General features: G+C 36.3%; 1 protein-coding gene and 1 long non-coding RNA gene across 11 annotated transcripts in view; one reads left to right on the top strand and one right to left on the bottom strand.

Moving 5' to 3' along the window:
• Positions 1-26651, top strand: part of FRMD4B (FERM domain containing 4B) — a 309226-nt gene that overhangs the window by 228201 nt on the left and 54374 nt on the right. For 9 of the 10 annotated variants that reach the window (XM_039851669.1, XM_039851670.1, XM_039851672.1 and 6 more), the window contains 2 exons: positions 20908-20964; positions 21730-21752. In XM_039851669.1, the coding sequence (XP_039707603.1) occupies positions 20908-20964; positions 21730-21752 (80 nt within the window). Of the gene's footprint in view, positions 1-20730; positions 20785-20907; positions 20965-21729; positions 21753-26651 lie in introns of those variants that run through there. The other variant, XM_039851675.1, reaches the window with a different exon arrangement.
• Positions 10360-26651, bottom strand: part of LOC120593756 (uncharacterized) — a 22099-nt gene continuing 5807 nt past the window's right edge. Inside the window, exons 2-3 of the long non-coding RNA XR_005650435.1 lie at positions 16076-16088; positions 10360-10611 (exon numbers count right to left, since the gene is read on the bottom strand). This is a non-coding gene — a long non-coding RNA (uncharacterized LOC120593756). The remainder of the gene's footprint in view (positions 10612-16075; positions 16089-26651) is intronic.

The raw sequence follows: 26651 nt of genomic DNA on the forward strand, positions 1-26651 counted from the left end.
CTAATCACCCCTGCACACACTTCTTCCCTGCCAGACAGCTTTCCCTTACTGCCAGTTCTTTCCTTCCACTAACATACATACAGGCAGGAAGAGAACTCTTATTGCAAATACTGACAAACCCACGGTATCTTTATACATGCTTGATTAGTAAGCAGTATGATCTGTGATGAGGCTTAACACAATTGCTGAATCTCTGCATAGCTATATAAATATGGATTTATATTCACAGAATTCAGCCCTATGACTGTTATTTGAAATATCTGGGTCGAATGGTTATTCTATTTTTAATTTTTGAGGAATCTCCATACTGTATTCCATAGTTGCAGCACCAATTTATAATCCCACCAGCAGTGCCCCAGGGTTCTCTTTTCTTCACATCCTCCCCAACACTTGTTATTTGTTGTTTTTTTTTTGATAATAACCATCCTGACAAGTGTGAGGTAATACCTCATGATGTGGTTTTTATTTGTCTTTCCCTGATGATTAGTGATGTTGATCATCTTTTCATGTGTCTGTGAGCCATCTGCATGTCTTCTTTGAATATATGTCTATGCAGGTTCTCTGCCTATATTTTAACTAGATTGGTTTTTTATCTCGAGTTGTATGAACTCTATATATTTTAGATATTAACCTTTCATCGGATATATCATTTGCAAATATCTTCTCCCATTCAGTAGGTTGCCTCTTCATTTTGCTGATGGTTACCTTCTCTTTGCAAAAGCTTCTTAGTTTAATGTAGCCCCATTTGTTTATTTTTGCCCTCTTCCAAGAGACATCCAAAAATATACTGCTAAGACCACTGTCAGAGAGCCTACTGCCCATGTTTTTTTCTAGGAGTATTATAGTTTTAGGTCTTATATTTAATTCTTTAATTCATCCTGAATTTATTGTTATATATAGCCTAAGAAAATAGTCCAGCTTCATTTATTTGCATGTATCTGTTCGGTTTTCTCAACACCATTTATTGAAAAGACTGTCTTTTCCCCATTGTATATTCCTGCCTCTTTTGTCATAGATTAATTGACCATGTAAACATAAGTTAATTTTCTTCTGATATTTTAAGTCTCAATTTAAATGTGAGTGAAAATGAAATTTGTTCTCTGAAAAAAATAAGTCTGTCTTAGCAGTAGTTATGACAAAATCTGGCTTAATGTATGCTTGTCCTTATAAAGTAATCCAAATGATTAGGTGTTTCTATCCACCATGAGCTGCTGTAATTCGTAATATAAGAAAATGCATTTAAAATCGTACTGTGTTTTAATCTTGACGAGGAAATGTAATTCAAAGGACAGGTCATAGAGCTAGGGCTACATCTGAGCCATACCTGCTATGTGATCTTAGGAAAGGTACTTTACCTTGCTGAGCCATTTTTCCCATTTCAATGTGATTCCATGAAATTGGGGCAGAATTTCTCTGTGTCACCTTTGACTGCTTTGATCAGATTTACAGCAAATGCTTATTTTTAATGAGGAAGCTCTTTCCTCTTTGCTCCTCTCCAGACCAGAGTCAGAATTGAGAAGAGGGTTAGAAATTAGCCTTTTCAACTAAAGTGTTCAGGTGATTCTCCTGAACACTTTAGTTGAGGAACCACTGTGTTTTCTGCATGTGAAAAATGCAGAATGTTTCAATACATGTTAAACCTCACTTTGAGATATATGAATCAAGGTCCACAGACAAGACACTAGAAAGATACCTTTTTATTTCTCTTCCTCTCCTTTCTAGAAGTTTGAAAATAAAAAAGACCTTTCACCTTAAAACAACAGAGCAGAAGGTATGAAATTTATTTCCAGCTCTGAGACTAATGGGAAGGAAAGAAATGTCTTTCTGTACATTACTGTGTGCCAGCACTGTATTAAGTGGTACACGCTGAAGTATATTTGATCCTCACTGTAACCTGTTTAGAAGGAAGTTTATGATCTCCTTTTACAAATTAAAGAACTGAGGCATGGAGAGGTTAAGTAGTTTGCTTAATGTCACAGAGCTAGTAGGTAGGAAAAGTGTCCTTGGCAAGTTATACCAGAAGGAGACCCTGGCCCTTAAAAACACCTCTCATTTGTCTCAGCTTTTTTTTATTCATTGCTCTGGGAAAATAAAAATGTCCTCAATAACTTAGAACTCAGGGCTATTGTTACAGAGTGGGCTGGTCATAGCAAATAACAATTATTGAATACAATTATATATTTGCTAGGCACTTACTGTGTATATTCATTCTTTTGGTTCTCACTACAACCCTATTAGGTAAGTTAGGTAACTTACCTACAGGTAAGTTCTATTGTTATCTCCTGCTTTACAGATGAGAATACTGAGGTACAGAGGTTAAGTAACACACACAAGTCACATAGCTAAAATGTGGAAGAGGCAAGATTCATCCCAGGCAATATGCCAGTCAGAGTCCAGTTTAACACAGACTGCCTCTCTGTGGATGAGGGTTGTCTACTCACTGAACATGCATACCCGTGGCGTCCTGAGTTTAGGTTCCCTCTTTCTCTTATTTCCAACACTGTTGGATATGCAGATGGTCTTCTCCCATGGTTGTTAATAAGGTGACTCTGAACATTAGGGGCCAAATGACTTTCACAGTCTGGGCTGGAGGACATAGCAATTCTGAAAGGCTATTTCAGAAGTGTATTAGAACTCATGTTGGAACAGAACATACCAGAAAGTTAGGAGCTGCCCATATGGGTCAAGTGTTCCCAAGGAAAGCGCTGTTGTCTGAGTTGTCATTCAAGCGAGGGCTCTTGAACCTGTTTGGCTTCCTTGGTGAGAATGCAGAGGGGCACACCTAACCTTCACAAAACAACCACCTGTGCCAGGTGGTAATGATGTGGAAATGCCGAAACTGACGCTGAAGAACATGGAAGCACTCAACGTGGAGGCTGTGGTCTACTTTGGACAACCTGTTGCCAGCTGGAAAAACCTAAATGAGTAATGCAGGACTATAGGCTTGTCCCCAGTTATTATTTTGGAGGCCTCCTTGACCATATCTATGACTTTAGTAGTCAATCAACATTTATCGCTAGCACCCATTTTTTTAAATCGGTTACTTGAAGTCATGCTTGGCAAATTAAAAACAGTATTGGCTACCTGTCTCTTTTGACATGAATAAAATTATTATAATGAAAAGGCAGAAAATATGGACAAGCAAGTGCAGTTCAAGAGGTACCGTGTGGTAGAGATCATGTACAGGAGTGGGGAGGAGGAGGCGGATGGCAGCTCGACTTCCCTGAGAACTCACCAAGTAACAGGCGCTGATTTTTTTCATGTATTAACTCATTTAATTCTCACAACAACCAATACTATTATTTATTATTACTTTAACAAATGAGGAAAGGGAAGCATAAATAAGGTAAATAATTTGGCCATGGTTAAATAGCTCATTAGCAGTGAAGTAATCACTAGGCAGTCTGACTTCAGAAATAATACTATTTGTCTTCATTCATTCATTCATTCATTCATTCTCTCATTCAATAAAAAAAAAAAAAATTATTGCATTTCTACTAAGGGCCAGGATTTCTGATGAGTTCTGCTTTATCTGTAGTAAAATAGTTAGCACTACTACCTTCCTGTGGCCTATCCTAAGTCTTAAGGATTCTTTCATTTGTACATTTGTATGTTGGTGTGTGTTATGTTTATATTAAAAACAATATGTCTGACAATACTTTCTAAGACATAATAGTTCTGAAAGATGCCAGGACCTTAGAGATACTGAACATACCTGAATTCCTGATGTTACTTGTTACTCCTTCCTACAATAATATAAACAGCAGTTTGGAATATTTTTCTAGCTCTGCAATATAAGAAATCTCACAAACAGAATTAGAAGTTTGTAATACGTGTGCACACATGTGCACACATGCACACACACTGAACTTTAAATCTATAACTCAGGAATCTCATGATCATAAGCTGTTTTCATACCAAAAGGAATTTAAGAAATTTTGAATATTAGACCACTTCTTGGAAATTCACCACATGCTTTGATATATTGAAGGCTTCAAGAAGTCCTTCACATACAAATGTGTGATTTTATTTAACCCAATATTTTCCAGACTTTCCTGCATATGAAATTCTTCTTTCAAACAATACTTATTAATGGACTACTGACAATACTTTTGAAAATGCTGTTCTAGATCTATACTGTAGTATAAAATAATAAAGCAAAAAAAGACAACTATAAACCTTCTGGGTGTTCCCCTAGATCCGGCCACAGATAAAACCTAGGTCTATTCTGCTCATTTAAATAAAACATTTTAGGAATCAGTCAAGAGATGTTGGCCTGGGTACTAAGGCAGTTAGGACCTCCTCTGCTCCAGGCTTAGCAGGAGTAAATACCATATGAATATAGAGAAGAAAATGGCTCAGTAATGCCTTAGTAGATTTCATTACACTCCCTCTTCTTTTCTAATAAGCACTCATCACTTTGTATTTTGAATAAATGTGGAAATACAAATGAGCCAAACATTAGCAATCCTATTAAAAACTAGAGTTATTGCAAGATTATCCAATCATGTTTATTTTTGTCCTCCCTCTTGCCCCATTTCTTGACCGAGACCTTATTAGGTGTGCCGCTTCATTAGAAGACTTGGTGAGAGTCCCAACCTATGATCTCAAAACACGCTCTTACCACATTTAAAGTGATAGAGCATATTGCGTAATGACTTTAGAATCTTCATGCCATTTGCACTTAACTATGCGAACGTGGAGGCACCAAAGCTCTTTTAAAAGCCTATGTGGGTTTGGAGGACAATTTGGCCATGTCTGTTAAAATTAAGAGTATATCTTTTCACCCAGCACTCCACCAACTTTAGGAATTATCCTGTGGAAGATCTTACATAATTATGAAAGGATAAATATTAAAAGATCTTAGATTATTATTTCTAATAGTAGGAAACTGAAACTGCCTAAATATACTCCAACAGGGATTAAATAAATTACAACTCATTCATATGACAGGATATTGTGCAGCCATTAAAAAAAGTAGAATAGCCCTCCTCGACTGACATGCGAACATGTCCAAGCTACACTGCTAAGTTCATAAAGAATCAAGTTACAGAACAGCAAATATAGGGTGATTGTTTTTTGTTTGTTTGTTTGTTTTTTACTCATTTGCATTTCTTCATCCCTTCACCTTTTGGGTGATTGTTTTTAACTTTATTGTTTACTTTTATATATTTAAAATGTACTCATAGGAAAAACTAGAAAAATGTATAGCATGGTAGCATGGTGTAAATTTTTATTATCTCTGGGAGTGAGATTATAGAAGAACTTTTCCTTTCTAAATAATGCTTTTCTAATATTTTTTAACAAAGAGCTTGAAATAGTTTTAAATTAGAAAGATAAAAACATAAATAATCAGTATATTCATGAAACTTTACCTCTTTAAAACTGTAGGAAGAAAATAAACACATGTTTCTAGTCACTTTCCCTTCATTAGAAAAACACTCCATTTTCTTTCTCACTGGAGAAAGAAAGCTAATGGAAAGTGAAAATTCCTAATTGCTTTACCTAGAAAAACAAAAGGTCTAATCTTAAAGACAACTGACAGAAGTGTTTTTTTCTGATGGTAAAAATAATACTGGTTGACTGTAGAAAATTTAGAGAATGCAGAAAAGTACAACCAAACAAAAGAGTCAACCCATATTTCCAATACTAGAGCATTAATTATATTATTTTGGCCTATCGTTGTCTTTTGAGCATATATTTTTCTTATTTAAGATCAATTGCTGCCTACATTTTATGTTTTGTTAGACTTTTAATTCTTTATGTATTTTGGCTACTTTGACCTCATCTTGTCTACTTTTCTTCCTATATTCTCTATATTCTTGTATTGTAAGATGAGTATGTCATATAGGGAAGGAGTGCAGAACTGAAAATTCACATTTTATTTCATTAAGTATAAACTTGCACATTGAGGGTAGGACCAGGTTTTCTTTATGCTGGAATCTCCAGAACTTAGATGTTAGGCAAAAGGTTGTTGAAGGGATGAACAAGCGAGCAAGTAAATGATTAAAGAATAAACAAATGGATGGTAAGGTTGAGGCATTTTAGAACAAAAAAATCAACAAGACATGGTACCTCCCACACTTAACATGGTAGCCTCTTCCTGCTACCTAGAGAAGTGGTGGCGATTTAAGACTTCAAACCAGGCAGCCTGGGTTTGAACATGGCCTTGGCTCTAACCTGGGCATGTTACTGATACTTTTAAGCTTCAGTTTTTTCGACTCTGAGATAGGGATAATAATAGTTCCTACCTCAGTGGATGAGATAATATATACAAAGTATATAGAACAGTGCCTGCCACAGACACTGTTTTGCTATTATTATTATTATTATTATTATTATTATTATTATTATTATTACTGCTGCTGTTACATATCAAGCCCCAGAAAAGGATACACAAGCCCTGGCTTATCACTCTAGCCTCTTCCCGCACTCACCCTGTGGTCATACTGAAATAACTCCTTATTCCCTGATTAAGACCAGTCTTCCTCAAGCTTCCGTGCCTTTTTTATATGCTTATCCTTCAGCCAAATGTCTTCTTTTTTTATGTTCTTGTTTCTCTGCTGAATACCTTTCTCTTCCCTTCGTTTTCTGCTCATCCTTCAAAACTAAGCTCCAGAGTCCCTGCCCCTTAAGCAATTGTTTCCTTCCTTTGCGTGCACCACCACCTGTGCACCATTTGCTACAGGGAGTTAAGTTCTTTCCACATCCAGAATATCCTTTAAGTATATCTTCTAACTCTTTTCACATTGTGTTGCATTGTTTGTTTATATATTTGCCACCCCACAACTGTCCTGACTCCTTGGGGTCAGCTATTACTCGTCTTTATGTCCCAACTACTGGCACAGAGCCTGACATACACTAGGTGCCCTTAGTAAATATTTATCAAGTGAACAAAATAAATTAGTTACACTCACAACTAAATTGATAAAATTTTTCAAAATAGGCTTGTGAAAAGATCAAACCAAATTGAAAATCAGTTCTGAGTAACAACCATAAAATTAGACTTTTTCAGCTTTCAATCTTATTTTCTCTTCACTACCTAGGATGGAGCTACTGCTCCTAAATTCAATTTTCCAGAGTTGATATTATACCTGTAATCTTTAAATTTAATATATTGAGCCTATTGTAATACAATTTTGGCATCGCATGATCAGATTTTAAAGCATAGGAGTCTCAGCATAATTTACTGTAAACTTTGCTGCTTTATTCACAATAAGTACATTTTGGAGACATTTAGGAGAATCACTATAAAATCAGCTAAAAGGATAGGCTGACACACTTCTCTTAGATTCGAACATCTTTTCTTGTAATTCCAAGGAAATAAGTCATCAACTTTTGATTGCCTCGAAGACAGCAAATATATACAGATGGAGACCAGTTAATCCTAAAACCTCATTCTAGCCAAGTCTTCCAATATATTCTCCCACCCCAACCATTCAGCCAAACTACACTAAATATCATTGATTATTCCTTTTCCTTCTTACTAGAGCCAAAGTTATCATATAGGCAATAACAGCACAGGGTGGAAGAAAATTTGGAGAAACGAATCATCCCAAAAGTCAGTAAAGAGCTCCTGAATAATCACAACATGACTTTGTGTGAAACACTCTCTTAAAACCTAAAAAGATATTTTGATAATTTAGTACTGTTCCAGCTGCCTGTTCTTGGCAAAGAGACTTTTTTAAAGTACATATTCATGGAAAGACCTGTTACTATCCCTATTGCCTTAAGCAAGAAGAATTAGTCTTAGCTCAATTTAATCTAACAGAATATGAAGCATATTCCTCTGTAACCAATCCATTACTGTCGGCATCACATTCGTGGTTCTCATCCTGGAATTATTCCATGTAGTTCAACAACCAACAATTTGAGTAGTTATCAAGAACTAAAATATATTTGGTATGTCTGCTAACTTTGCAGTGTTTTAGCATTTGGGATTTGAGAGTGTATGCATATGTGAAATTCCGTGCATGTGTGTGTGTGTGCACGAGAGAGAGAGAGAGTGAGCATGTGTATGTATTTTAATCCTCAAGCTCATTTCTAGATACTGAAATAATTTAAAGGATCAATAACAGAAATTGAATTTTACAGGCTGTTAATTCTGTCTATGCAGAGGTGAGCATGCCTTTTCCTAATAACCAACCATCAATATTTACCAAGTGAAGTCACTAAACATCAGAGTTGGTTTGAAGAAGATCCAGTCCACAAGGAACAAAGAAATCCAATACCATATTTTAAAGGGCTATTGAAAGTTTTATAATATTTCACCTTTCTCTGTTTCATGTGGTTTTTCCCTCTGTGTTTTCCTAACGAAATTATGTGTGTCTTAAGCCATGAGCATTCAGATGTATGCTGCCTTGTGCATTTGTGATAATGAAAGTTTTCATAATAATAGCTTATAACACATGCCAATTTCACTCTTCAGGGAAATTCCTATGTGCACTATATCATATGTCTTTACCAGCTCCCTGAGATGGAAAAACTGAAGATGTTTGGTTGTCACATGAAAAAAACTAAGGCCACAGAGTTAAAAGGATATGGTCGTAGAGGGAGAACAAGGAAAATACCTTGCATTTGGCACCGGCCAGGGTAAATTTACAGAGAATGAATTCTTCGTTCACTGATGTATTGCCAGAACAAGTAGCCCCTCAAATATTTGTTGAATACATTGAGAGGAGCTACTAAAAATCCATTTGGAGGACCTGTATTTCGTAATAGTGCCACTTAACATGAATTATCTTAAAACGTTAAACCCAATAATGATATTTTTAGTAAACCATCATCTCAGAAATAGATTATAAGAATAACATTACAGCTAAGTTCTGACTCAAAAAAAGTCATAGAAATAGTATGATAAATGCTCAGATGGAAGGAGGAGGAAGATGGTTTATTCAGCTGAAAATACAAAATTTTTAAATCTGGGAATGGATGAGAAGACTGTAAGATATTTCCTCAATTTATTTAGAAATATTACTTTTTTGTATATTTACTCCTTTTGAAAATGCTTAGGTTGACATCCTTGAAGGTACAAATCATGTATTTCTAAAGCAATATGGCAAAAAGACTTCCAAAAACAAATTTGCTTATACCAACAATTTCTTTCTATCCATTCATCCATCTATTTACCTGCCCATTTATCATCTGTCATCTATTTTTTTAACCCATACTAGAAGCAGATGTAATTTGCCTTTCTGCAGTGTTACACCTGCTAAAGATGAGTATGGAGGAGGTTCGAAGGGCTATCTTTATATTTTCAGAAAGAAGAAATTTAATAGAAGACTTCCATTTCATAATTAAGTAGGCCTGATATTTAATGCTTTGTGAAATTGATTCATTACATAATAGACTGAGATATCCATTTCAGGTAAACCCATTGAATTGGCCACAAACAGTTACAATTTTTAATTTGCTAAGAATATATGTGATGTATATTATGAATACAATTTATCTCAGTTAAAGTGAAGTCAGTATTTCCTGGGTGTTGGACAACAACCAAGATTTTTTGTTCACTCCTTGGAGAGACCACCCAAAGTATGGTTGGTACATGACATGGGAAGAGGGAGGGGGCTGCGGAAAGGGGATCCCAACTGTCTAGCTTCAAATCCTGACTTCTCTACTTACAGGCTGGATGGCCTTAAGCTTCTTGAGCTTCTTTATCTTCCTAAGTTTCAGCCTTCTCACAGGGTTGTCCTAATGATTCAAGGAATTAATTTCAATCTCTCAAAACAGATAATTAGCATATAGATGTCTCTTTTTGGTTACTGTCATTGACAATATTATTCCAAAATTCCCAAGAGGACTGTTATAAAATGTTCTCATTTATAATAATTACTTGAACAAAAAAAAACACAATTATAGCATAAAAGGAGAATGTTGATGAAAATATTTTAAACGTGGTATGCTTTATTGGAAAACAAATTGTAAATGGGAGGCCCAATCAGATGGGTGCACAATAGTCCTGAAAATAAAAGTATCATTGCATATTTACTAATACAAAACATCCAGATAGGATATTAACTTTAGCATAGCTTCGTTATTCAAAGGCTTAATTTTAACATCATGACAGTAACTTTCTTGCTCCTGATCCATCCTTTTCACCCTCTAATCATCCTTGATTATCTTGTAAGCACCTTGCACTTTTTAAAAAAAAAAAAAAATATGACTATTTTCCCTCAGAACGCTCTGCTGCTACAAATTGAAATTGTAAATTGGTGCAGGGTGCATTTAAGCAATTAGAATGGAGTAATTAAAGTCTGCTGTGTATGTAATTTTATAAAGCATAAGAGTAAGTACAGAAGTTGAGAGCTTGGTTCTAAGTGTTTGTTTAGTAATGCTTATTCATCTGTTCTCCAATTGTCTCTCTGCGTATTTATCAGATGTGGGTGCCTTGAACCTCCGTGCTTATTAGCAGAGCCTGACCTATTTAGGCTCCCTGCCTTTCTTGCATCGCATAACAATTTGGCCTTAGATCACCACACCTCTAATTTTCAGGTCAGTCTCATAAACATTCACTCCCTTGCTTTGAAAATATGTTGGTGAAAGAGTTTATAAAGAGGATTGGTGGAGCCATTGTCTCTGATGTTTGACTATGTGACAATCCCATTTTTTCTGGGCTTCAAAAAAAAAATAAAGTGGAACCTCAAGACCTCAAAATGGGAACAAAGTAAAAATAAGAATCGTGAGGAGGAAGACTCATAGTCCTGATGATATTTTTTGGTAAAACATTGTCATCAAAAGATTGAGTTTTTTTTAAGTATAGATTATTTTGTTGAAATATTTATTGAATGTCCACTATATAGGTGCTGCTGGGTGTGCATTGGAGAGCTAAACAGATCTCTCTGCCTGTGTAGAGTTTAGAGTTTTATAAGATTAATCCCGTATTTTATAAATTATGTATTTCTAATGTATAGTTATTGTTCAAATTTTTCTAATTGTCTCAATAATGTTCTTTATAGCCTTTTTTTCCCCCTTTCTGATCCAGAATCCAGTCCAGGATGACATATTGTATTTAATTGTCATGACCCTTTAGTCTCCATAATTTGAAACAAGTTGTTCAGTCTTCTTTGGCTTTTCTTAAACTGGTATTTTTGACAAATATAGGCCCGTTGCCTTGCGGAATATCTCTCAATTTGTGAAATACGGATTTGTCTAATTCATTGCTTCCAAACATGTATCATGTTGGACATCTCTCAGAATCTTCTGGGAACTCGGTGAAAATACAGAGACCCACATCTATTTCATCCTATCCTACTTTTGTGAGCCTGGGTTCTCTGTATTTGTTATTAGCTCTCTGGGTAATTCTGCTACACACCAAAGTTTGAGAGTCTCTAGCCTAATATAATTTCCTGTGGCAGGAATACTACATAAGTAATATCATGTCCTTTCTCAGTGTATCTCACAGGAAGTTGGCAATGTCAGTATGCTTTGTTTTGGGTTAAGGTGATATCTGCCTTTTTCTCTTCATCTTTTCTCCTTTTGTAATTAATCACTTGTCTGGAATTGACACTTTGAGGCTGTTTGGCCATCCTACTTCTCAACAGTCCCTGCCCAATGGCCTTTGCCTCCACTGGCGATCATACCTAAGTCAGTTAGTAGTATGGTAATTGTAAATTGTGATTCTCTAATTTATGACCTTTGACATTTCTTAGCATTCATCTGTAAAAACTAATTTTCCCTTCTTCTCCAACCCTACCTTTTAAAAAATTTTTTTAATATCAACATGGACTCATGGATTCCTCTTTAATCAATGTGTCATAATCTATTCTATCATTCATGTTATGCTCAAAATCCTGCCACTGCCATGGTATTAGCCACTCTTCCTTTCAGTGGAAAATGGGTTCTGGAAACTAAGATCTGGTTTCTATTTAAACTAGTTGGAATTTCATCCCAAGAACAAAAATATGTGTCACTTGTCCACCTAAAAATAAGATGCATTGCACATACCATACCTCAGCAGATCCTCAGAAAGTATGGTCTGCCTAGTTCTCCATCCTTCCTTATTTCCATATCCATGTGTTTATTTGTATTATCCTCCCACAATCAAACATGAATTCACATACTGCAAACTTCTCTTTCTCTTTGCTCCTATCTCCACTGTGATCAAGTTTCTGAGAAGCAGTCTGCATAGATAACTGTGGTCATACTGTCTTTGAAACGATGATACACACCCACAAAAACAACTGTACTTGCTTGCTTTTCTTGTAATGCTTTCTTACTTTTTTCCAAAGCATCTTTATATCTTGTTTTTCTTTTTGTCCTCCAAAATCCATGAAGTTGTGAGACAGATTTTTGGTTTTTTACATTTTTATAAAGTGAAGCCAGAAGAGTAGAGGTCTTTTTGACATCTAACACCCCATTGTGTTTAGTGTTGCATATCTAGTCTTTGCCACCCAGGTACTCTGCTTACAGTTCCCGTAGCTGGTGAAGCCTAGGCTATGTTCTCATGGTTCAGAAAGCTGGTATTCTTTACTCTGAGTTGAAAATCAAGGCAAATCAACTGCATTGTGAATCAAGAAACACAAGAAGCATTCCCTTTAAAAATAAAAAGTAAAAATGTTCCCATCAACTTTTTACTTTACTATGTTTTTAGTTGATATTCTACAAATATTGTTGAGTACCTGCTGTATGCTAGGCAGTGTTCTAGGTTCTGGAGATATAACTAAGGCCAAAATAGATAAAAACTCATGCTTTTAAGATCTTACCTGCTAGGCATGGGTAACAGTGAGTGGAGAGAAAAACAATAAAAAAAAAATAAATAAGGTGTATACTGTATTCAGAGGTGCAAACAATCACTAAATACAGTTTCACAGGTCACTCACTGCCCAGCTGTGCCATGGAGGTCTTGGACCTAAGCAACAAAGGATGGAATTGCAATTAAGTAAGATGAGAAAGGCTACAGGGTAGATCAGGTATTCCATTTGTTTGTTTCTTAACTTCGTATAAAGTATAACGTACATACAGAAAAGTGCACATAATGTAAGTGTGCAGCTCAACGAACTTTTACAAACTGAACATCTGTGTAACTAGCATCAGCATCAACAAAACAACACTACCAGCACCTTAGAAGCCTTTCACACGTTCTCTTCCGGTCATTAAACTCCCCACTGCCATGACCCTTAATAGCATTTATTAGTTTTGGATGAATTTGTTATTTTATATAACTGGAGTATACATTATATGTTCTTTAATATCTGGCTTCTTTTGTTCAAATTATGTTTTTGAGATTCATATAAGTTGTTGTACGTAGTTGCGGCCAGTTTGTTCATTTTCACTGCTGAATAATAGTTCACAATATGAATACACCATCGGTTATTTACATACGGATGGGCCTTTCGGTAACTTGCAGTATTTGGTTGTTGCAAATAGAACTCCATGAAGATCTTAGTACCTGTCATTTAGTGGATCTACATATATCTAGGAGCAGAATTGCTGGACCATAGTGTATATGTGTGTTAAGCTTTAGGAGACCCTGCCAAAACAGTGATTCAGAACTAACATATAGACCACAAGCAGTGTATGAGGACTGCAGTTTTGACCTATTAAGTAAAATATCTACTTTACATAATGCAATCAGGTATACCACTGTACATTGCAAAGAACTGTACCAAAATATTATTTGGAGACAATTTCACTCTGTGTTTAGAAAATAGAAGTAAATTAGCCAAAACTTTTTGACATTATTGGCTTTGATGAAGAAATTCAATACAAGTTAAATTCACTAAAATGAATAATTCTACATAATAATCAAATAAATAATATAATGAAAGAGAAGCCCATTTATATAGGAAAACATAAAATACTAAGCATTAATCTTAACATAGGATGTATGTGATCTCTATGGTATATCATAAAACTTTATGATCACTGTAAAGCAGTTTCAAAGGAGACGTACTGTGATTCAGAGGAAGACAAATTATTACATCTTTTATAAAACTTGACAAGATTATTTTTAAATCTCTTTTAAAAATAAGTGAGAGACTGTCAAAGATTATGTAAAATTAAAGCATTTATCCTATCAGATATTAAGACATATTAGAACAATGATTAAATGCTATAAAACTACACAAAAATCGAAGTGTCTCAGAACAAAGTCAATAATCATATAGATATAATGATATATAAGAATGTAAGAAGCAACATGGCAAACGTTAGTACAGAAAAAATAACACTGAGAGAGTCTTTGGGTGCTAGATTTTATGATAAATGCTTTATATTTTGTACTTCATTTGATACCATAATGTTGAATTCAGTAAATTCAACATTATCACTCCCCATTTTTCAGATGAGGAACTGAGTTTCAGGAAAAATAACTTGCTTGGGTACCTACAGATTCTTCTAGTGGGATGGGCCCCAGTCCAACCTGACTTCATAGGCCAGGAGAAGGCCAGGAGAAGGCAAACACATCAAAGGAGGGAAGATTGAAGGACAAAATTTGTATAAAGTAGACAAGATAAAGTGTTAATACTGGTAGCTCAAATTAAACCTAAGTTCTCAAACAGGCAAATGAACAAAGGGTCATTTCACACACAGGCAATAGCAAATAATATGTAATTGCAAGAAAAATACTCAAATTGGTTAGTCATCAAAGAATTACAAATTCAAACAGTTTTGTAGTATTATTTTATACTTTTCTTATTAGCAAAAATATTTTTATTGATTTGATGTGGTTTATAAAAATACATACATTTCCCTTAGATGAAAAAATTAGTGAGAATGTTTGATAATCACGTGGATGATGGTTACACAAGTATATACACATGTCAGAATTCACTGAGCTGTACAATAAGATTTCTGCATTTTATCGTATATATCTCAGTAAAGAAGAAAAACACTAAAATATTGTAAGTGATGAAATCAGAGTTATTTGTAGGTGAGAAAATAAAGGTAGAAATAATAGATGCTGTCAAGGTCAAGATTAGTATAAAACATTTATCTTGGTTAGTATAAAGCATTAAGCCCACAAATTTGAAATTCAAGTTCTCTTAAGATCCAAAGCAGAGAGGGAGTTATGACCACTGGCATAACTCACAGTGGTCAGTAAGTTCCAAGCAAAGCAGCTGCTTAAAGGAGCACAGTCACTAATGGTCCTAAGAATCAGAAACTCCACCCGAAGTCCTCGTAAAGGGACATTGTATGATGTAATGAACTATGTCCTCAGCAACACACATAGTGTTATTAAAATAATGAGTTTCTGAGGGTTGTTTCTTGTGTTATTTCTCAGCATAAGCCAGTGGAGTAACATCAAAACACAGTTCAAAAAAGCAGTTTTACCTGGGACAAACCTCATAGTTCAATTTTGTAGGTTTCTGATGATTCTAGCTTAATCCAAGAATAAAACAGTGAATCATAGAGCACTGGTTCTCAGCTGGGTCGATTTTGCCCCAAGGAGACATTTGGAAATGCCTGGAGACATTTTGGTTGTCACAACTTAGGAGAGGCTGCTACTGGAATCTAGTGAATGGAGAAAGGACTTAGGTTGCTGCTTAACACCCTACCATGCACCCCCACGATAAAGAATTACCTAACTCAAAATGTAAATTGTGCCAAGCTTACAAAACTCTGATGTAGAAAAACAAACAAGCAATATATCATTGTATCCATCCTCCATAAACATTACCTCTCACAACTAGCTTGGACAAAGGAGAAAATATTGGTTCTTTTACACATGGAGTGGAGGGGTCTGCAGATGTGGCAGTTATTGCCTGGCCTTCTAGGGTCGTGATAACCCTTAGAAAAGAAGGAACTAGCACAGGGAAGTATGTTTCTATGGCCTAGCAAGAATTGCCTTGTTAGACAGGAGGTAGATATTAAGTGTTGGCGTGGCTCTCCACGTCTGATTGTCCAGAAACTAGTCAGCTCATAGCTCTGGCCTTCTCTGGCCTGGCAGATTCCTTCTCCACGTAGATATGTCCATGGGAGGAATTAGAGAAGCTCTAGGGAGCTGTATCCACTCACTCATTTGTATCTGTATTACATCTGTCCTTTGCATTGTTTGCAGGCTTAGTGATAAACCAAAGTGAGAGCATCTAAACAACATCAAAAGCAACATTCTTGCTAATTTTTGAATTTTAACCAGACTCTGAAGACTGGCCCAGATCAGCAGTGAATACAATTGACACTCAATGTCAAGAAGCAACTTTTTCTTTATCTGTGTTCATTGATTCTCATTGGTTCACATCTTCCTCAGTTCTGTCCCAAAGGAGGTGGGAGGGAGTTTTCTTTCCTAGTTTTAATTTAGAAAATTTCTGGGAAGGTCTCTGGACAAGCTTCTATCACTTGCTTATGGAAGGACAATTGTGTTTTCACTAGAGCCAGTGGGGAAAGAAGCAATTCTCCAAAAGAATGGGATATTCTGCTCAGAAAAGAGAGAGGAGTATTAAGCAGTCAAGACAAAGAGATATCCTGCACTCTAGAAAAATATGTCATTTTTTTATACAAACTTTTTATTTTTAAATAAACTCACAGAAGAGTTGCAAGAATAACACACACACGCGCGCACACACACGCACACACACACACAAACACACAAAATGGCAGTATGTCTATCAAATCAAATTCTCCAGTTAACATTTTGCCACATTTGTGATCACTGACCCGCCCTTCCCCCTATATGTGTAATTTATTTTTCTGAACCATTTGTAAGTTACACTTTATTCCTAAATATTACACTAAATATTTCTTAGGATCAAGGACATCTCTTATATAAGTACCATATAACAAAGATGACATTCAAAACATTTAACATTGAACTCATACTATCGCCTAATATACAATCCACATGTACCAATAACACCCCTTTATAACAAACTTTTCCTCTTGATCCAAGATAACATACTCCATTTAGTTATTATGACTCTTTAGTTTCCTTTGCTTTGGAACAGTTTTTTTGCCTTTTTTGGCATTCATCACATAGACATTTTTGAACGAGTATGGGACAGATGTTTTATAGAATACACCTCAGTTTGAGTTTGTCTCATGATTTCTCATGATTCGATCTAGTGATGTATTTTGTGGCAGGAATACTACCCAGTGGTATGCTGGAGCCAGTTAGTACCAGCTATGAGAGCCAATTCTCACATCTCTTTCCAACACCATGTTCTTGAAATCAGCCATAGAATTCAACAACTGCTACAAATCAGGGCTCTCTTCCCCTCTCCTATATTTCTGGTTGTGAAACATCTATATTTACCAGCACTGCTTATAGTTGAGGCTGTGTCCTCAGTGCATACCATCAGAAGGCATATGAGTCTATCGAACTCTTGGTGCTCTTTCATTCCTTGGTTAGGACAGTATCTGTTGGGTTTCACCATTGAAGAATTACCATTTTCCACTTTATTTTCCCCTATGAAGAGATCTTTTGAGATTATGTAAATGTCCTGTCCAGTTTCTCATCTAACGTTCACTCAATGGTTTTGTTTATTGAAGACTATCGCCTCAATCAATTAGTACTATGATTGTTGTAAGTGGTAATTTTCTCTTTCATTTCTTTTATGTTTATTTGTTGGTGTTCTACAGGTTAATTTTTTGTAGACTTAATCCTAAAATAGATAGGTTAATAGTAATAGACTTGGATACAAACTGAGGCCTCCCAAGAGTTTTCCAAGTAGTTCGGACCTAAGTATTTGTGACCAAGTTATTAAAGCTCATTGCTATAGTGTAGAATAAGTTTTCACGGAGAACTACATTGATACAGAAAAAGCAGAATGAGTTTTCAGAAATAGTTTTCCCATTCTACTATGAGTGTGTGTATGTGATGATAACATGCTGCCCCACCAACAATGGACGTGGCATTTGGAGTCATTTTTCCAGTCTTACCTGATTCCAGTTTTTACCAAAGCATGCCTTTGGAAGATTCCTGGTGAGATGTTTATAGTGCAGTCATAGCAAGTTAACCAGTGCATGATAGAATGAAAAGACTCCTGGACTGGGAGTCCAGAGTCAACATCTGCTATAGGATTGAGTAGTACACTTTATGTTCTCATCCTCAGTATCATCGTCTATAAATTAATAAGAATCATATTTTCACTAAATTCACTCTTAAGTTCTAATACTTTCGTTTATACTGTTCTCTGACTTGAGAAGCAAAAACCTAGAGTTACCTCATTAGCATAATGTCTTGATCAACTGAGCCAGCAAGTCAGGGACAAAAATAAGATGTCCAATATGGAGCCTGAACCCAGTGACCTAGTGATTGAATCCATAATCCGGTTAAATTAGCCATGAGGGTGTAGCACCAGGACTTGATACTGCTTCATGTTACCTCTGTGCATTCAGCCTCATTATCTGACTGACACTCTGCTTCTCTTTGTTTATCCTTGACAGTCATGTAAACCCACTGAAGGATCCTATTACCTCTCTCTTTGAGGAGATCCGTTTCTCAAGTGTTTGCTTGCCTAGTACCTATAAGGTTACCTCTGTTGCCATGGTCGTAAAAGAAATGTTCTGTCCTAGGGCAGACTGCAGTTTCTAATGAACTTTTACACTTCAGGCATGAAATTCTAGAGTTCTGTGTAAGTCTTAATTAAATTTCAGCATGCAAAATTGCTGAGAACCAGGCAAATAGTATTATTCCTGGTTGACCCATTGTTGGGTGAACCTCATGCGCAGATCAAATAACTTTGACATCAGTATTAGAACTCAAAATATGTTGCTTTGGATTTCCAGAACAGCAGTTAACTGGAAGTTTAGGTGGGGGCTGAGGTGCACAAAAGAATGTGGGTCTTTGCCAAATTATGCATTCTCTTCTCTCCCTGGATTTTGATAGGCCCCACCCCTCTACCCCACCATGGCCCTCTACCAGAACTGTGTTGTGACTTATGTGTAGGTGAAAAAGTCCACAGTGAGCTGCATATTTGCCTACCCACTTTTCTAGAGCTGGTACTTCTCATGCTTCAGCTCCACATTTCAGCGTTTTAATATTTAATGACCCTTCTAAGGTAGAGAATTATTTGGCAGCATCCTTAAAAGTATCTGTTTGAGGTTTTTTTATCTGCTGAACTTCTGTTTACTAAATTGAAAATATTGTTTCAATGACTCGCCTAAGGTTCTGATGAGGCAAAGGGAGTCATGGGGTGTCAGGAGGTGGCAAATATTTTCAATATATTTTATTCATCTTTACTTATTTTAACACCCCAGAATAATCTACTTTTTTCTCTTCTCTAAGATTTTAAGATAAATTTGACTTTAACTTTGAGTTCGGATCTGATTTCAAACTCAAAGACGTTTTTGAGTTTCCCCTCCTATCTTCCTCTCTCTGTGTGAGTTTCTTTTACTTTGATACTAAGGAATTTAACCTTTCTAAAATTTAATCTTGATCAACACCCACCTCACCTGTTGAGTTAACTACTTCATCATCTTTCACCTGATTAGAAAGCTAATGTCTCTTGCCTAAAAGACAGAAGGCAATTGATTCCTACCATCGACCTGGCTTCTCTTTGATTGTATAATCTGTTTCTGGAGATTATAGGCGAGCTTTGAATTCCAAGGCTCTGGGCCTGTCAGTTTTTGAAACGAAAAAACTTGGAAGCAGATCTGCTGCCTCAAGTTTCAGAAGGGACACTTAGGTGTTGGTGGGTGAAATTAATTTGTTTTCATTTTGTCATATAGAAGAAACATGGATTATTATCATTGCTGACATTGTAATGTCCTGGGATTTAGGTTTATTTTATTTTACGGCTTTGTTTAGTTTAATTTTGTTTTGTTTTTGAGAACCCCAGTGAAATCACTGGGAAACCTGAGAGAAAAGCATAATCCTTTTAGAAATCCTCACTGAGCTAAACTGCTTCTGTAAACCTACACAGTGTGCATTTACTTGAGAACTACTTAATTACTCACCATTGATGCGCTTGGTATAACTAGAAAAGTCTCCAGTCTGGATTCAACAGGTAGAGAAGAGAAAGAAAGAGTGCAGGGCAATTTCCAGGCCCATGAGTTCCATGTTGTTAAACACTATGCACTTTTAAGTACTAATTATACAGGACTTAGGAAATGGATGGGTTACATGGAATTATTTGTGTGTGTGTTTATGCTTATAAGCTAGAATAGCACCAAAAAAGAATTTTTAAGTAAAGATTCCTCTAAACCACTTATAATTGCAACATATTACATAACATAGTAATGATATATACATATATCACTATATTTAACAAAATAAATGAAGGCATGTGTAAGTATTATTGATAGAAGCGGTCTCCCCTCCACAGACACTTATGCATCCCAACCAGGCTATTGAAAAAGCATTCTTATTAACCAAGGGCCAGAACTCCTATTTTTCTTTGTGATTTTGAAGGAAAAAAAATAAAACAATGGAAAAATTATCAATTAGAGCTCATCAAATTCCAATATAAAGCAACAGAAGTTTAGTCTTTGAAGCATTCGCCGTAACTGCTTTATGAGGCTTTACATTTTATCTATAATGGTATAAATATTAATTCAATAATGTATCATTGACAGAGAAGTGAATTTATATTTTTAATATTTGTGTTGTGTGTATACCAAAATAACCATGCTATGACGTAAAAAAATTTTCAGGAAATCTGCAGAGTTTAAAAATGAATTTGTAAATTAAAAATTATTCATTAAGAGCTGTCTGAATTTTCAGCCTCAAAGTCATTCATGGTTCTTCCAGAGTGGTACTCTCTAAACAAATTCCCCACAGCTAATTAAACATACACACACACACACACACACACACACACACACACACACACTCTCATATACAATGCAGCTTCCTCTTAACCCTGGATGGGTCTCTCCACGCCCCCTTCCCTTTCCTCTGCAATGGTATGATCTGCATTTGATCCTAAACTGGAGGTGCCAAGCAGTGACAGCTTCCCCAATTCCACAGCCATTTGCTGCAACCTAGGGTGGCCTGTGTTCAGTGATGCTTTCTTTTTCCACCAACAGGGGCAAATCGAAGTAGACAGCGAAACCACTTTCAAGTTAGCGGCGCTTATTTTACAGGTAAGAACTGACAAACTGCCTTTTACCTGCTCCTTTTTGTTTGTTGGTTTTTGTGAACTGCCTGCAACTCTGAAACTTTTGCATGAGTCGGTGGCTGATAGATTTTTAAGACAGCTGTTTGCCAATGAAAAATGTGAGCCACCGTTTTCTGTTTTAGCAGTTTGCACGAGCTGTAGTGGATGTAGTGTGTCCCAAAGGAAAGTGAAATTTAGACTGCTCTAAGGGAAGAGTTAAGACTATATTCCTGTAAAAGACCTCTAGTTACTTGAATTTAGGAGGCAGCAATTTTTACAACTGCTGTAATTTTTATTTAAATTTAGTAACTTTTGTATACATTTTCTTGAGGTTAAGTTAAAGCGCCCTTTTAACTCTTAAAGGCACTAGTAACTGAAAAACCAAGTGTGCTCTATGCTGATTTAAAAAGAGTAAACAAATAGCATGCGTTGTTTTACCTGTGTCATGTTTTAAAAGGTTTGCATACAGACTAAAAAGTGTGCCGCTCGAACATAAAAGGAGAAATAATCATCTGTGCTTTTTAAGATATATTTGTCTCTTCTGTTAAGAGTAAGAAATATTTCATGAATACTAGTGTTTTCTTATCAATGCCACATTCTTCCCCATGGTCACAGGGAAAATGTTCCTCCTGTAGTTCTTTAAAACAAAACTCAGGAACTCTGAGAGGGGGTTGATCAAGAGTAAAATTCATTTAGCTTAATTAACAAAGAGAAATCGATTATCTATCTTTGTGTTTTGTTTTTTTTTCAGGAAGCCAAAGGGGATTACATCAGGTAAAATAGTTCTTTTACTGATATTACTATGTAAATAACCCTAGCTGAATCTTTTTATGCTATTTTAAATAACAATGGATGCTAAATCAAAAGAAAGTAGATCCCAAGGCAAGAGACTGCGATCGCTTTCCTTTTCAAATAGAGACCTATTCTTTTTGTGAATAAATCCGGGAATGAAGCTTTCTTACAATTTTTCAATCCAGAGTGAGTGAATTGTAATCAGAAGCTCTCCAAAGTTCTATTTTCTGTCATCTGTTAACATGACGAAGAAATCTATAAAAAAGCTTTGATATCTTGTGCTGATTTTTTAAACTTATAATAATCCTGTGTTTGAAAAGTTATACGGTAAACACAGAAAGATTAAATCCATCAGCTGCTTAGTTAAGGGATTAATAGGGGCTTTCTTTTTGCAGCTGCCCTGAAGGGGCCTCACCCTTCATACACTTGACCTAACAGTTGTATTGTTGCCTCTGAGACACTTACTCATTCTAACTGCCTAACTGGCCACATCATCAGAGGGTGTTTATATTTGAATTCACCCTCTATCTGCTCCACTCTGTTCTTTTTATGCAATAGTTGTAGTTGGGGGAGTAGAAAGAGTTAAAGGTGTTTCTCCTATTAGAAACAGCTCACAGGCCAATGACCCACTGAAAGCCTCACCTCTGCCATGTTAATGTTCGACTCCTGGTAAACTTTACCTGTGGATTATTTACAGATCAGCTAGTACTCATTCCCAGCCAAGTCTTTGAATAGTGTGCTCCTTAACAGACTGATAACCAAGTAATGCCTTCTAAGCTTGAAAACTTCCAGTCACAGAAATACTTCACTTCAGAACCTCCAAGCACTCCCCTTGTCTGCTCATTTGTTTTGGTAGAATGACTGAGGAGTCCACTTAACACACCGTGATCAACTCACTATACTCTCCTGCTAGCTCCATTTTGTGTTATGTTGTTTTTTGTAAATTTACTTTGGGTTAGGAAATATTTTGAAAGAATCACAAAAATCAATTAACACCATTTTTTTTTTAATTAAAAGAAAATGTCAGCAGATAAAAGGATAAATTAGTTTCTAAATCATTAACATCAAAAACTCCGTGTTCTCTCTGTTGTCTTTCCTGGAGGAGCCATATTTCCCAGGAAGATCAGATATGCCAGGAATTCTATCATGTAGGGGGAGTCTGACGTTGATTTACAAATGAGGGCTTCACACTCTGCAGTCTGTGAACTGCTAGCCTTTCCTCCCCCACTTTCTTCCAGTCAAGTAAGTGATGGACACCTTCTGGGCCTCATTTCCTCATCAGGAAAATGGCACCTACCCCATAAGACTGCTATGAGATTAAATGTATGTAAACATTGCCCAGGGCAGTACCTGGCATGTAGCAAGCTCTGGATATACTTTAGCTGTTATTAATTATTATAGTATCATGATTGCCCTCATCATTATCATCACCCTGTCCCTGCTCTTGGCAACCTCTGAAGAGACTTTTGAGACTAAGGTGGGTCTCAGGAAGCCATAATAATGTGTTAGGGGAAAGAATAGAAGAGAAAGGTTGATTCCACAGCTTTCCTCAGAGAAGATCGCTTGCCTGCGGCAAAAGAAGGTTTAGAAGAGACATTCCTTTGATAGTCCAGACCTTTTAGCTCTAAGACTTCAGGGTTGGTAAATTAGTCTAAAAGCCCAAACCAATTCTTTTCCTCAACTTCTGTTTGTTCCTGGTGGGTTCCTGAGTGATTACTAGGCTAAAGAAATGGGGAACACTGTTTTGAAATTGTCTAAACCATACTGAATTGTAGAGGGAGCATGGGACTAGGAATTGAGAAACTAGCAACATGACCCTGAGTGAGCCATTTGTCCTTTCTGGGCCTCGGTTCCCTCATCTGTAAATTGAGATTAATGAAAATAGCAACTTTATAGGGTGGTTTTGAAGAGATGGATAATGTGAAAGACTTTGTAAATTATAAATTGTTTTACAAGCATTAGTTATTGCTGCTAAGTGTGACAGAAAGAATAGGAAATGTGAACTTTTGTCGTTGGGATTATTATGAAGCAGAATTTTGGTTGCTTCATTATACACCACCCCCCTCCCTATCTGATCTCCTTCCCCGAATGGAGAGGATACATTTTTCTTCCAAAGTTTTGTTATAAAATGAATTAAAGAAAATCAGGCAAACTAAAATGCCATGATGCAATGTTGTGTAGCTGTTGAAGTGAAGACGCTAGAACCAGACAGCTTCACTCACATCCCAGGTCTGTACTTGTTACCTGTCTAATCTTGAACAAGTTGTTTAAACTCTGCAATCCTCAGTTTCCTCATCTGTCAAATGGGACTTATACTAATAGTATACTCCCCATAGGATTGCTATGAGGATTAAATTTAATATTTACAAAGTGCTTAGAACAGCTCCTGCAATCGCCACTTTAATGTTCCATCAAATTGATGAACATGATTTACCCCTATTGTTTCGAATATAAATTGTTTCTAATTTTTGTGCTAATGTAAATAATGCTATGAACAATTCTATGTAGTTGGAATTGTGGTTATCTGTGATTATTTTCTTAGGTGATGTTTCTCGGGTGGAAACAAGCAAAGAGAAATTCCTTAAAGGAGGCAAAGTGCTGAAATGAAATTTATTCATCCTTGGTAGCGCTAAATTAAAATTATACAAAATCCATAGCTTTATCCAGTAACATTTACCGAATGTCTAAAATGTGTCGGCACCAGTCTAGGCCCTGTGGATGATATATAGAACTATATAGGCAGGGGCCTTCCTTCCAGGGAATTTGGCTTTCTGGCAAGGACTACTTCAGGGGCAAGTCTGAATTCTACTTTATTGTTGGTTTACATGTTGGTGGCTGCAGCTCTTGGCTTTTAGAACTTCACCAAGTTTACCCTGAGCTTTAAACGTGGACCAAAAAAATATCCCCAAATATCTGCCTAAATCAGGGCAATGTGGCTTTTTCAATTAAAACGATGATTGCACACCTAATTCTTAAGGCTGCCCTGGCCCACTCACTCCTTATGACTATCTCCCTCTTTCTCAAATTTAGTAGTTCCAAAGCTGAACCAACCAGCATCCCAGCCCCCACATGAACTCTTCGTCCTCTGTCTCCTCTTGAATAACATCACCATTCTCTTGAATCATCTCTAAGGATTGACCCGTTCCCCTCCCATCCTTTTTCTCCATCTGTCAGCTCCCTTCTTTTCTTTTTATCAGAACCCTGGCTTTCTCAGCCCTTATTTTTCTTTACTTAATCTGACCGTAAATGTATGTGTGTAGATATTGTCTGTTTGAGAGCTTTCTATGACATTGTTTAAACGGTCCGTTCCCGATTTCATTCAAACCCCATCATAATTTTTATCATTGCCACTTAACAAATCAGTAGATGAAAATCTTGGACCTAAAGAGACTTTGTGACACAGCCAATGATTTCCCAGATCTGTTGATTCCATTGCACACCACCACCTGCTCATAACCCCCAGTTATCTTCCTAAAACATAAATTCGATCATCACTGTTGACTTCCAGAATCTCTGAGTTTCTCATTGCACAGACACCCACCCTCCAACACCCTAACCTGATATTTAAGGCTTTACTTAATCTACATTATACATTTTCTTTTCCATGCTCTACTGTTGGTACTCCTTAAGATCTGTTTATGCCTCACTTCTTTTCTCCACATACCCTGTACTATTTTTTCTTCACGGCTTCACTCAACTCTTCTTCCTAGAATGCCTTTAAAAATGACTATCCTCCCCCTTCCTGCCATGTTTCCTTAAGAGTATTTTAAGTTAACGTTATCATAACCGGTAGGAAACCTCACTCTCTGACTCTGAAAGTTAATTAAAATAGTGGAGTGGGGACTTCCATTTTCTTTAAATAGTTGACAGTCTGAATTTCCAAGTCAGCCCTTAAGCTACAAAGAAAGATAACAAGCTACTTGAATAACACAACACAGACAAACAGAGAATTCTTGAAAGCTGACTTGGCAAGGAGGCAAGGCTTTGTCACTGAGCCAGCCACAAATGAGTTTGTAAAAGCAAATCATTTTTCTTTTTCCTTCCTTCCTTCCTTCCTTCCTTCCTTCCTTCCTTCCTTCCTTCTTCCTTTTCCTTTTCCTTCCTTCCTTCCTTCCTTCCTTCCTTCCTTCCTTCCTTTTTCCTCTTTTTTCCTTCCTTCCTTCCTTTCTTTTCTTTCTGTATTTTTTTTTTCTTTTTTCTTTTTTTTTTTTCAGATTTCCATCCTGAAAGGGTCTGAAGTTACTGTCAGGATTTAACTGTAGGATTAGGAAAGGCATTTCCCCCTGCTTATAAGAAAAAGTGAGTTGCTACAATTTACAATTCAGTTCTGGGTCAGATTGAGAGTATATTGTCACTCGGCCTCAAATGGGAAGGAATAGTTCACAACATACAAAATACAGCTATTTCTCATGGGAAAGGAACTTCTCTAGATGCCTGAGAGTAGTTAATAAAAGGAAGAGAGGGAATCAAAGACTTTAAAGAACTTCTCCCCCTAGTCCTTGTACTTCTGGAGCACTTAAAGCTCTAAAATATCATTCCATTTACAGGGCTTTTCAAATCAGTGACAGTAAGAACACTAGCAGCTCCCAGGTACTACTGTACTGAGTACTTACTCACATCAGTGGGGAGGCAGTCCTAAAGACAGGATTATTTAACTGCTTGAGTTCAAATGCAAGCCTAGCCATTTGTTGTGTACCTAGGTAACTAACTTCTCTGGAACCCTTTTTATTTTATTTTATTTTTGTCTCAGTAAATATTATATGGCATCATTATTGTTATTATTATTAATATATTTAATCTTCACACCAACTCTGACAATAAGCACTATTAGTGTTCTCATTTTACAGATAGGGGACCTAAGCTTTTGGAGCAAGTGAGTAG

Source organism: Pteropus medius, unplaced genomic scaffold (genome assembly GCF_902729225.1).
Source record: "Pteropus medius unplaced genomic scaffold, Ma_sr-lr_union100, whole genome shotgun sequence".
In the NCBI taxonomy this organism is placed as follows: Eukaryota; Metazoa; Chordata; class Mammalia; order Chiroptera; family Pteropodidae; genus Pteropus; species Pteropus medius.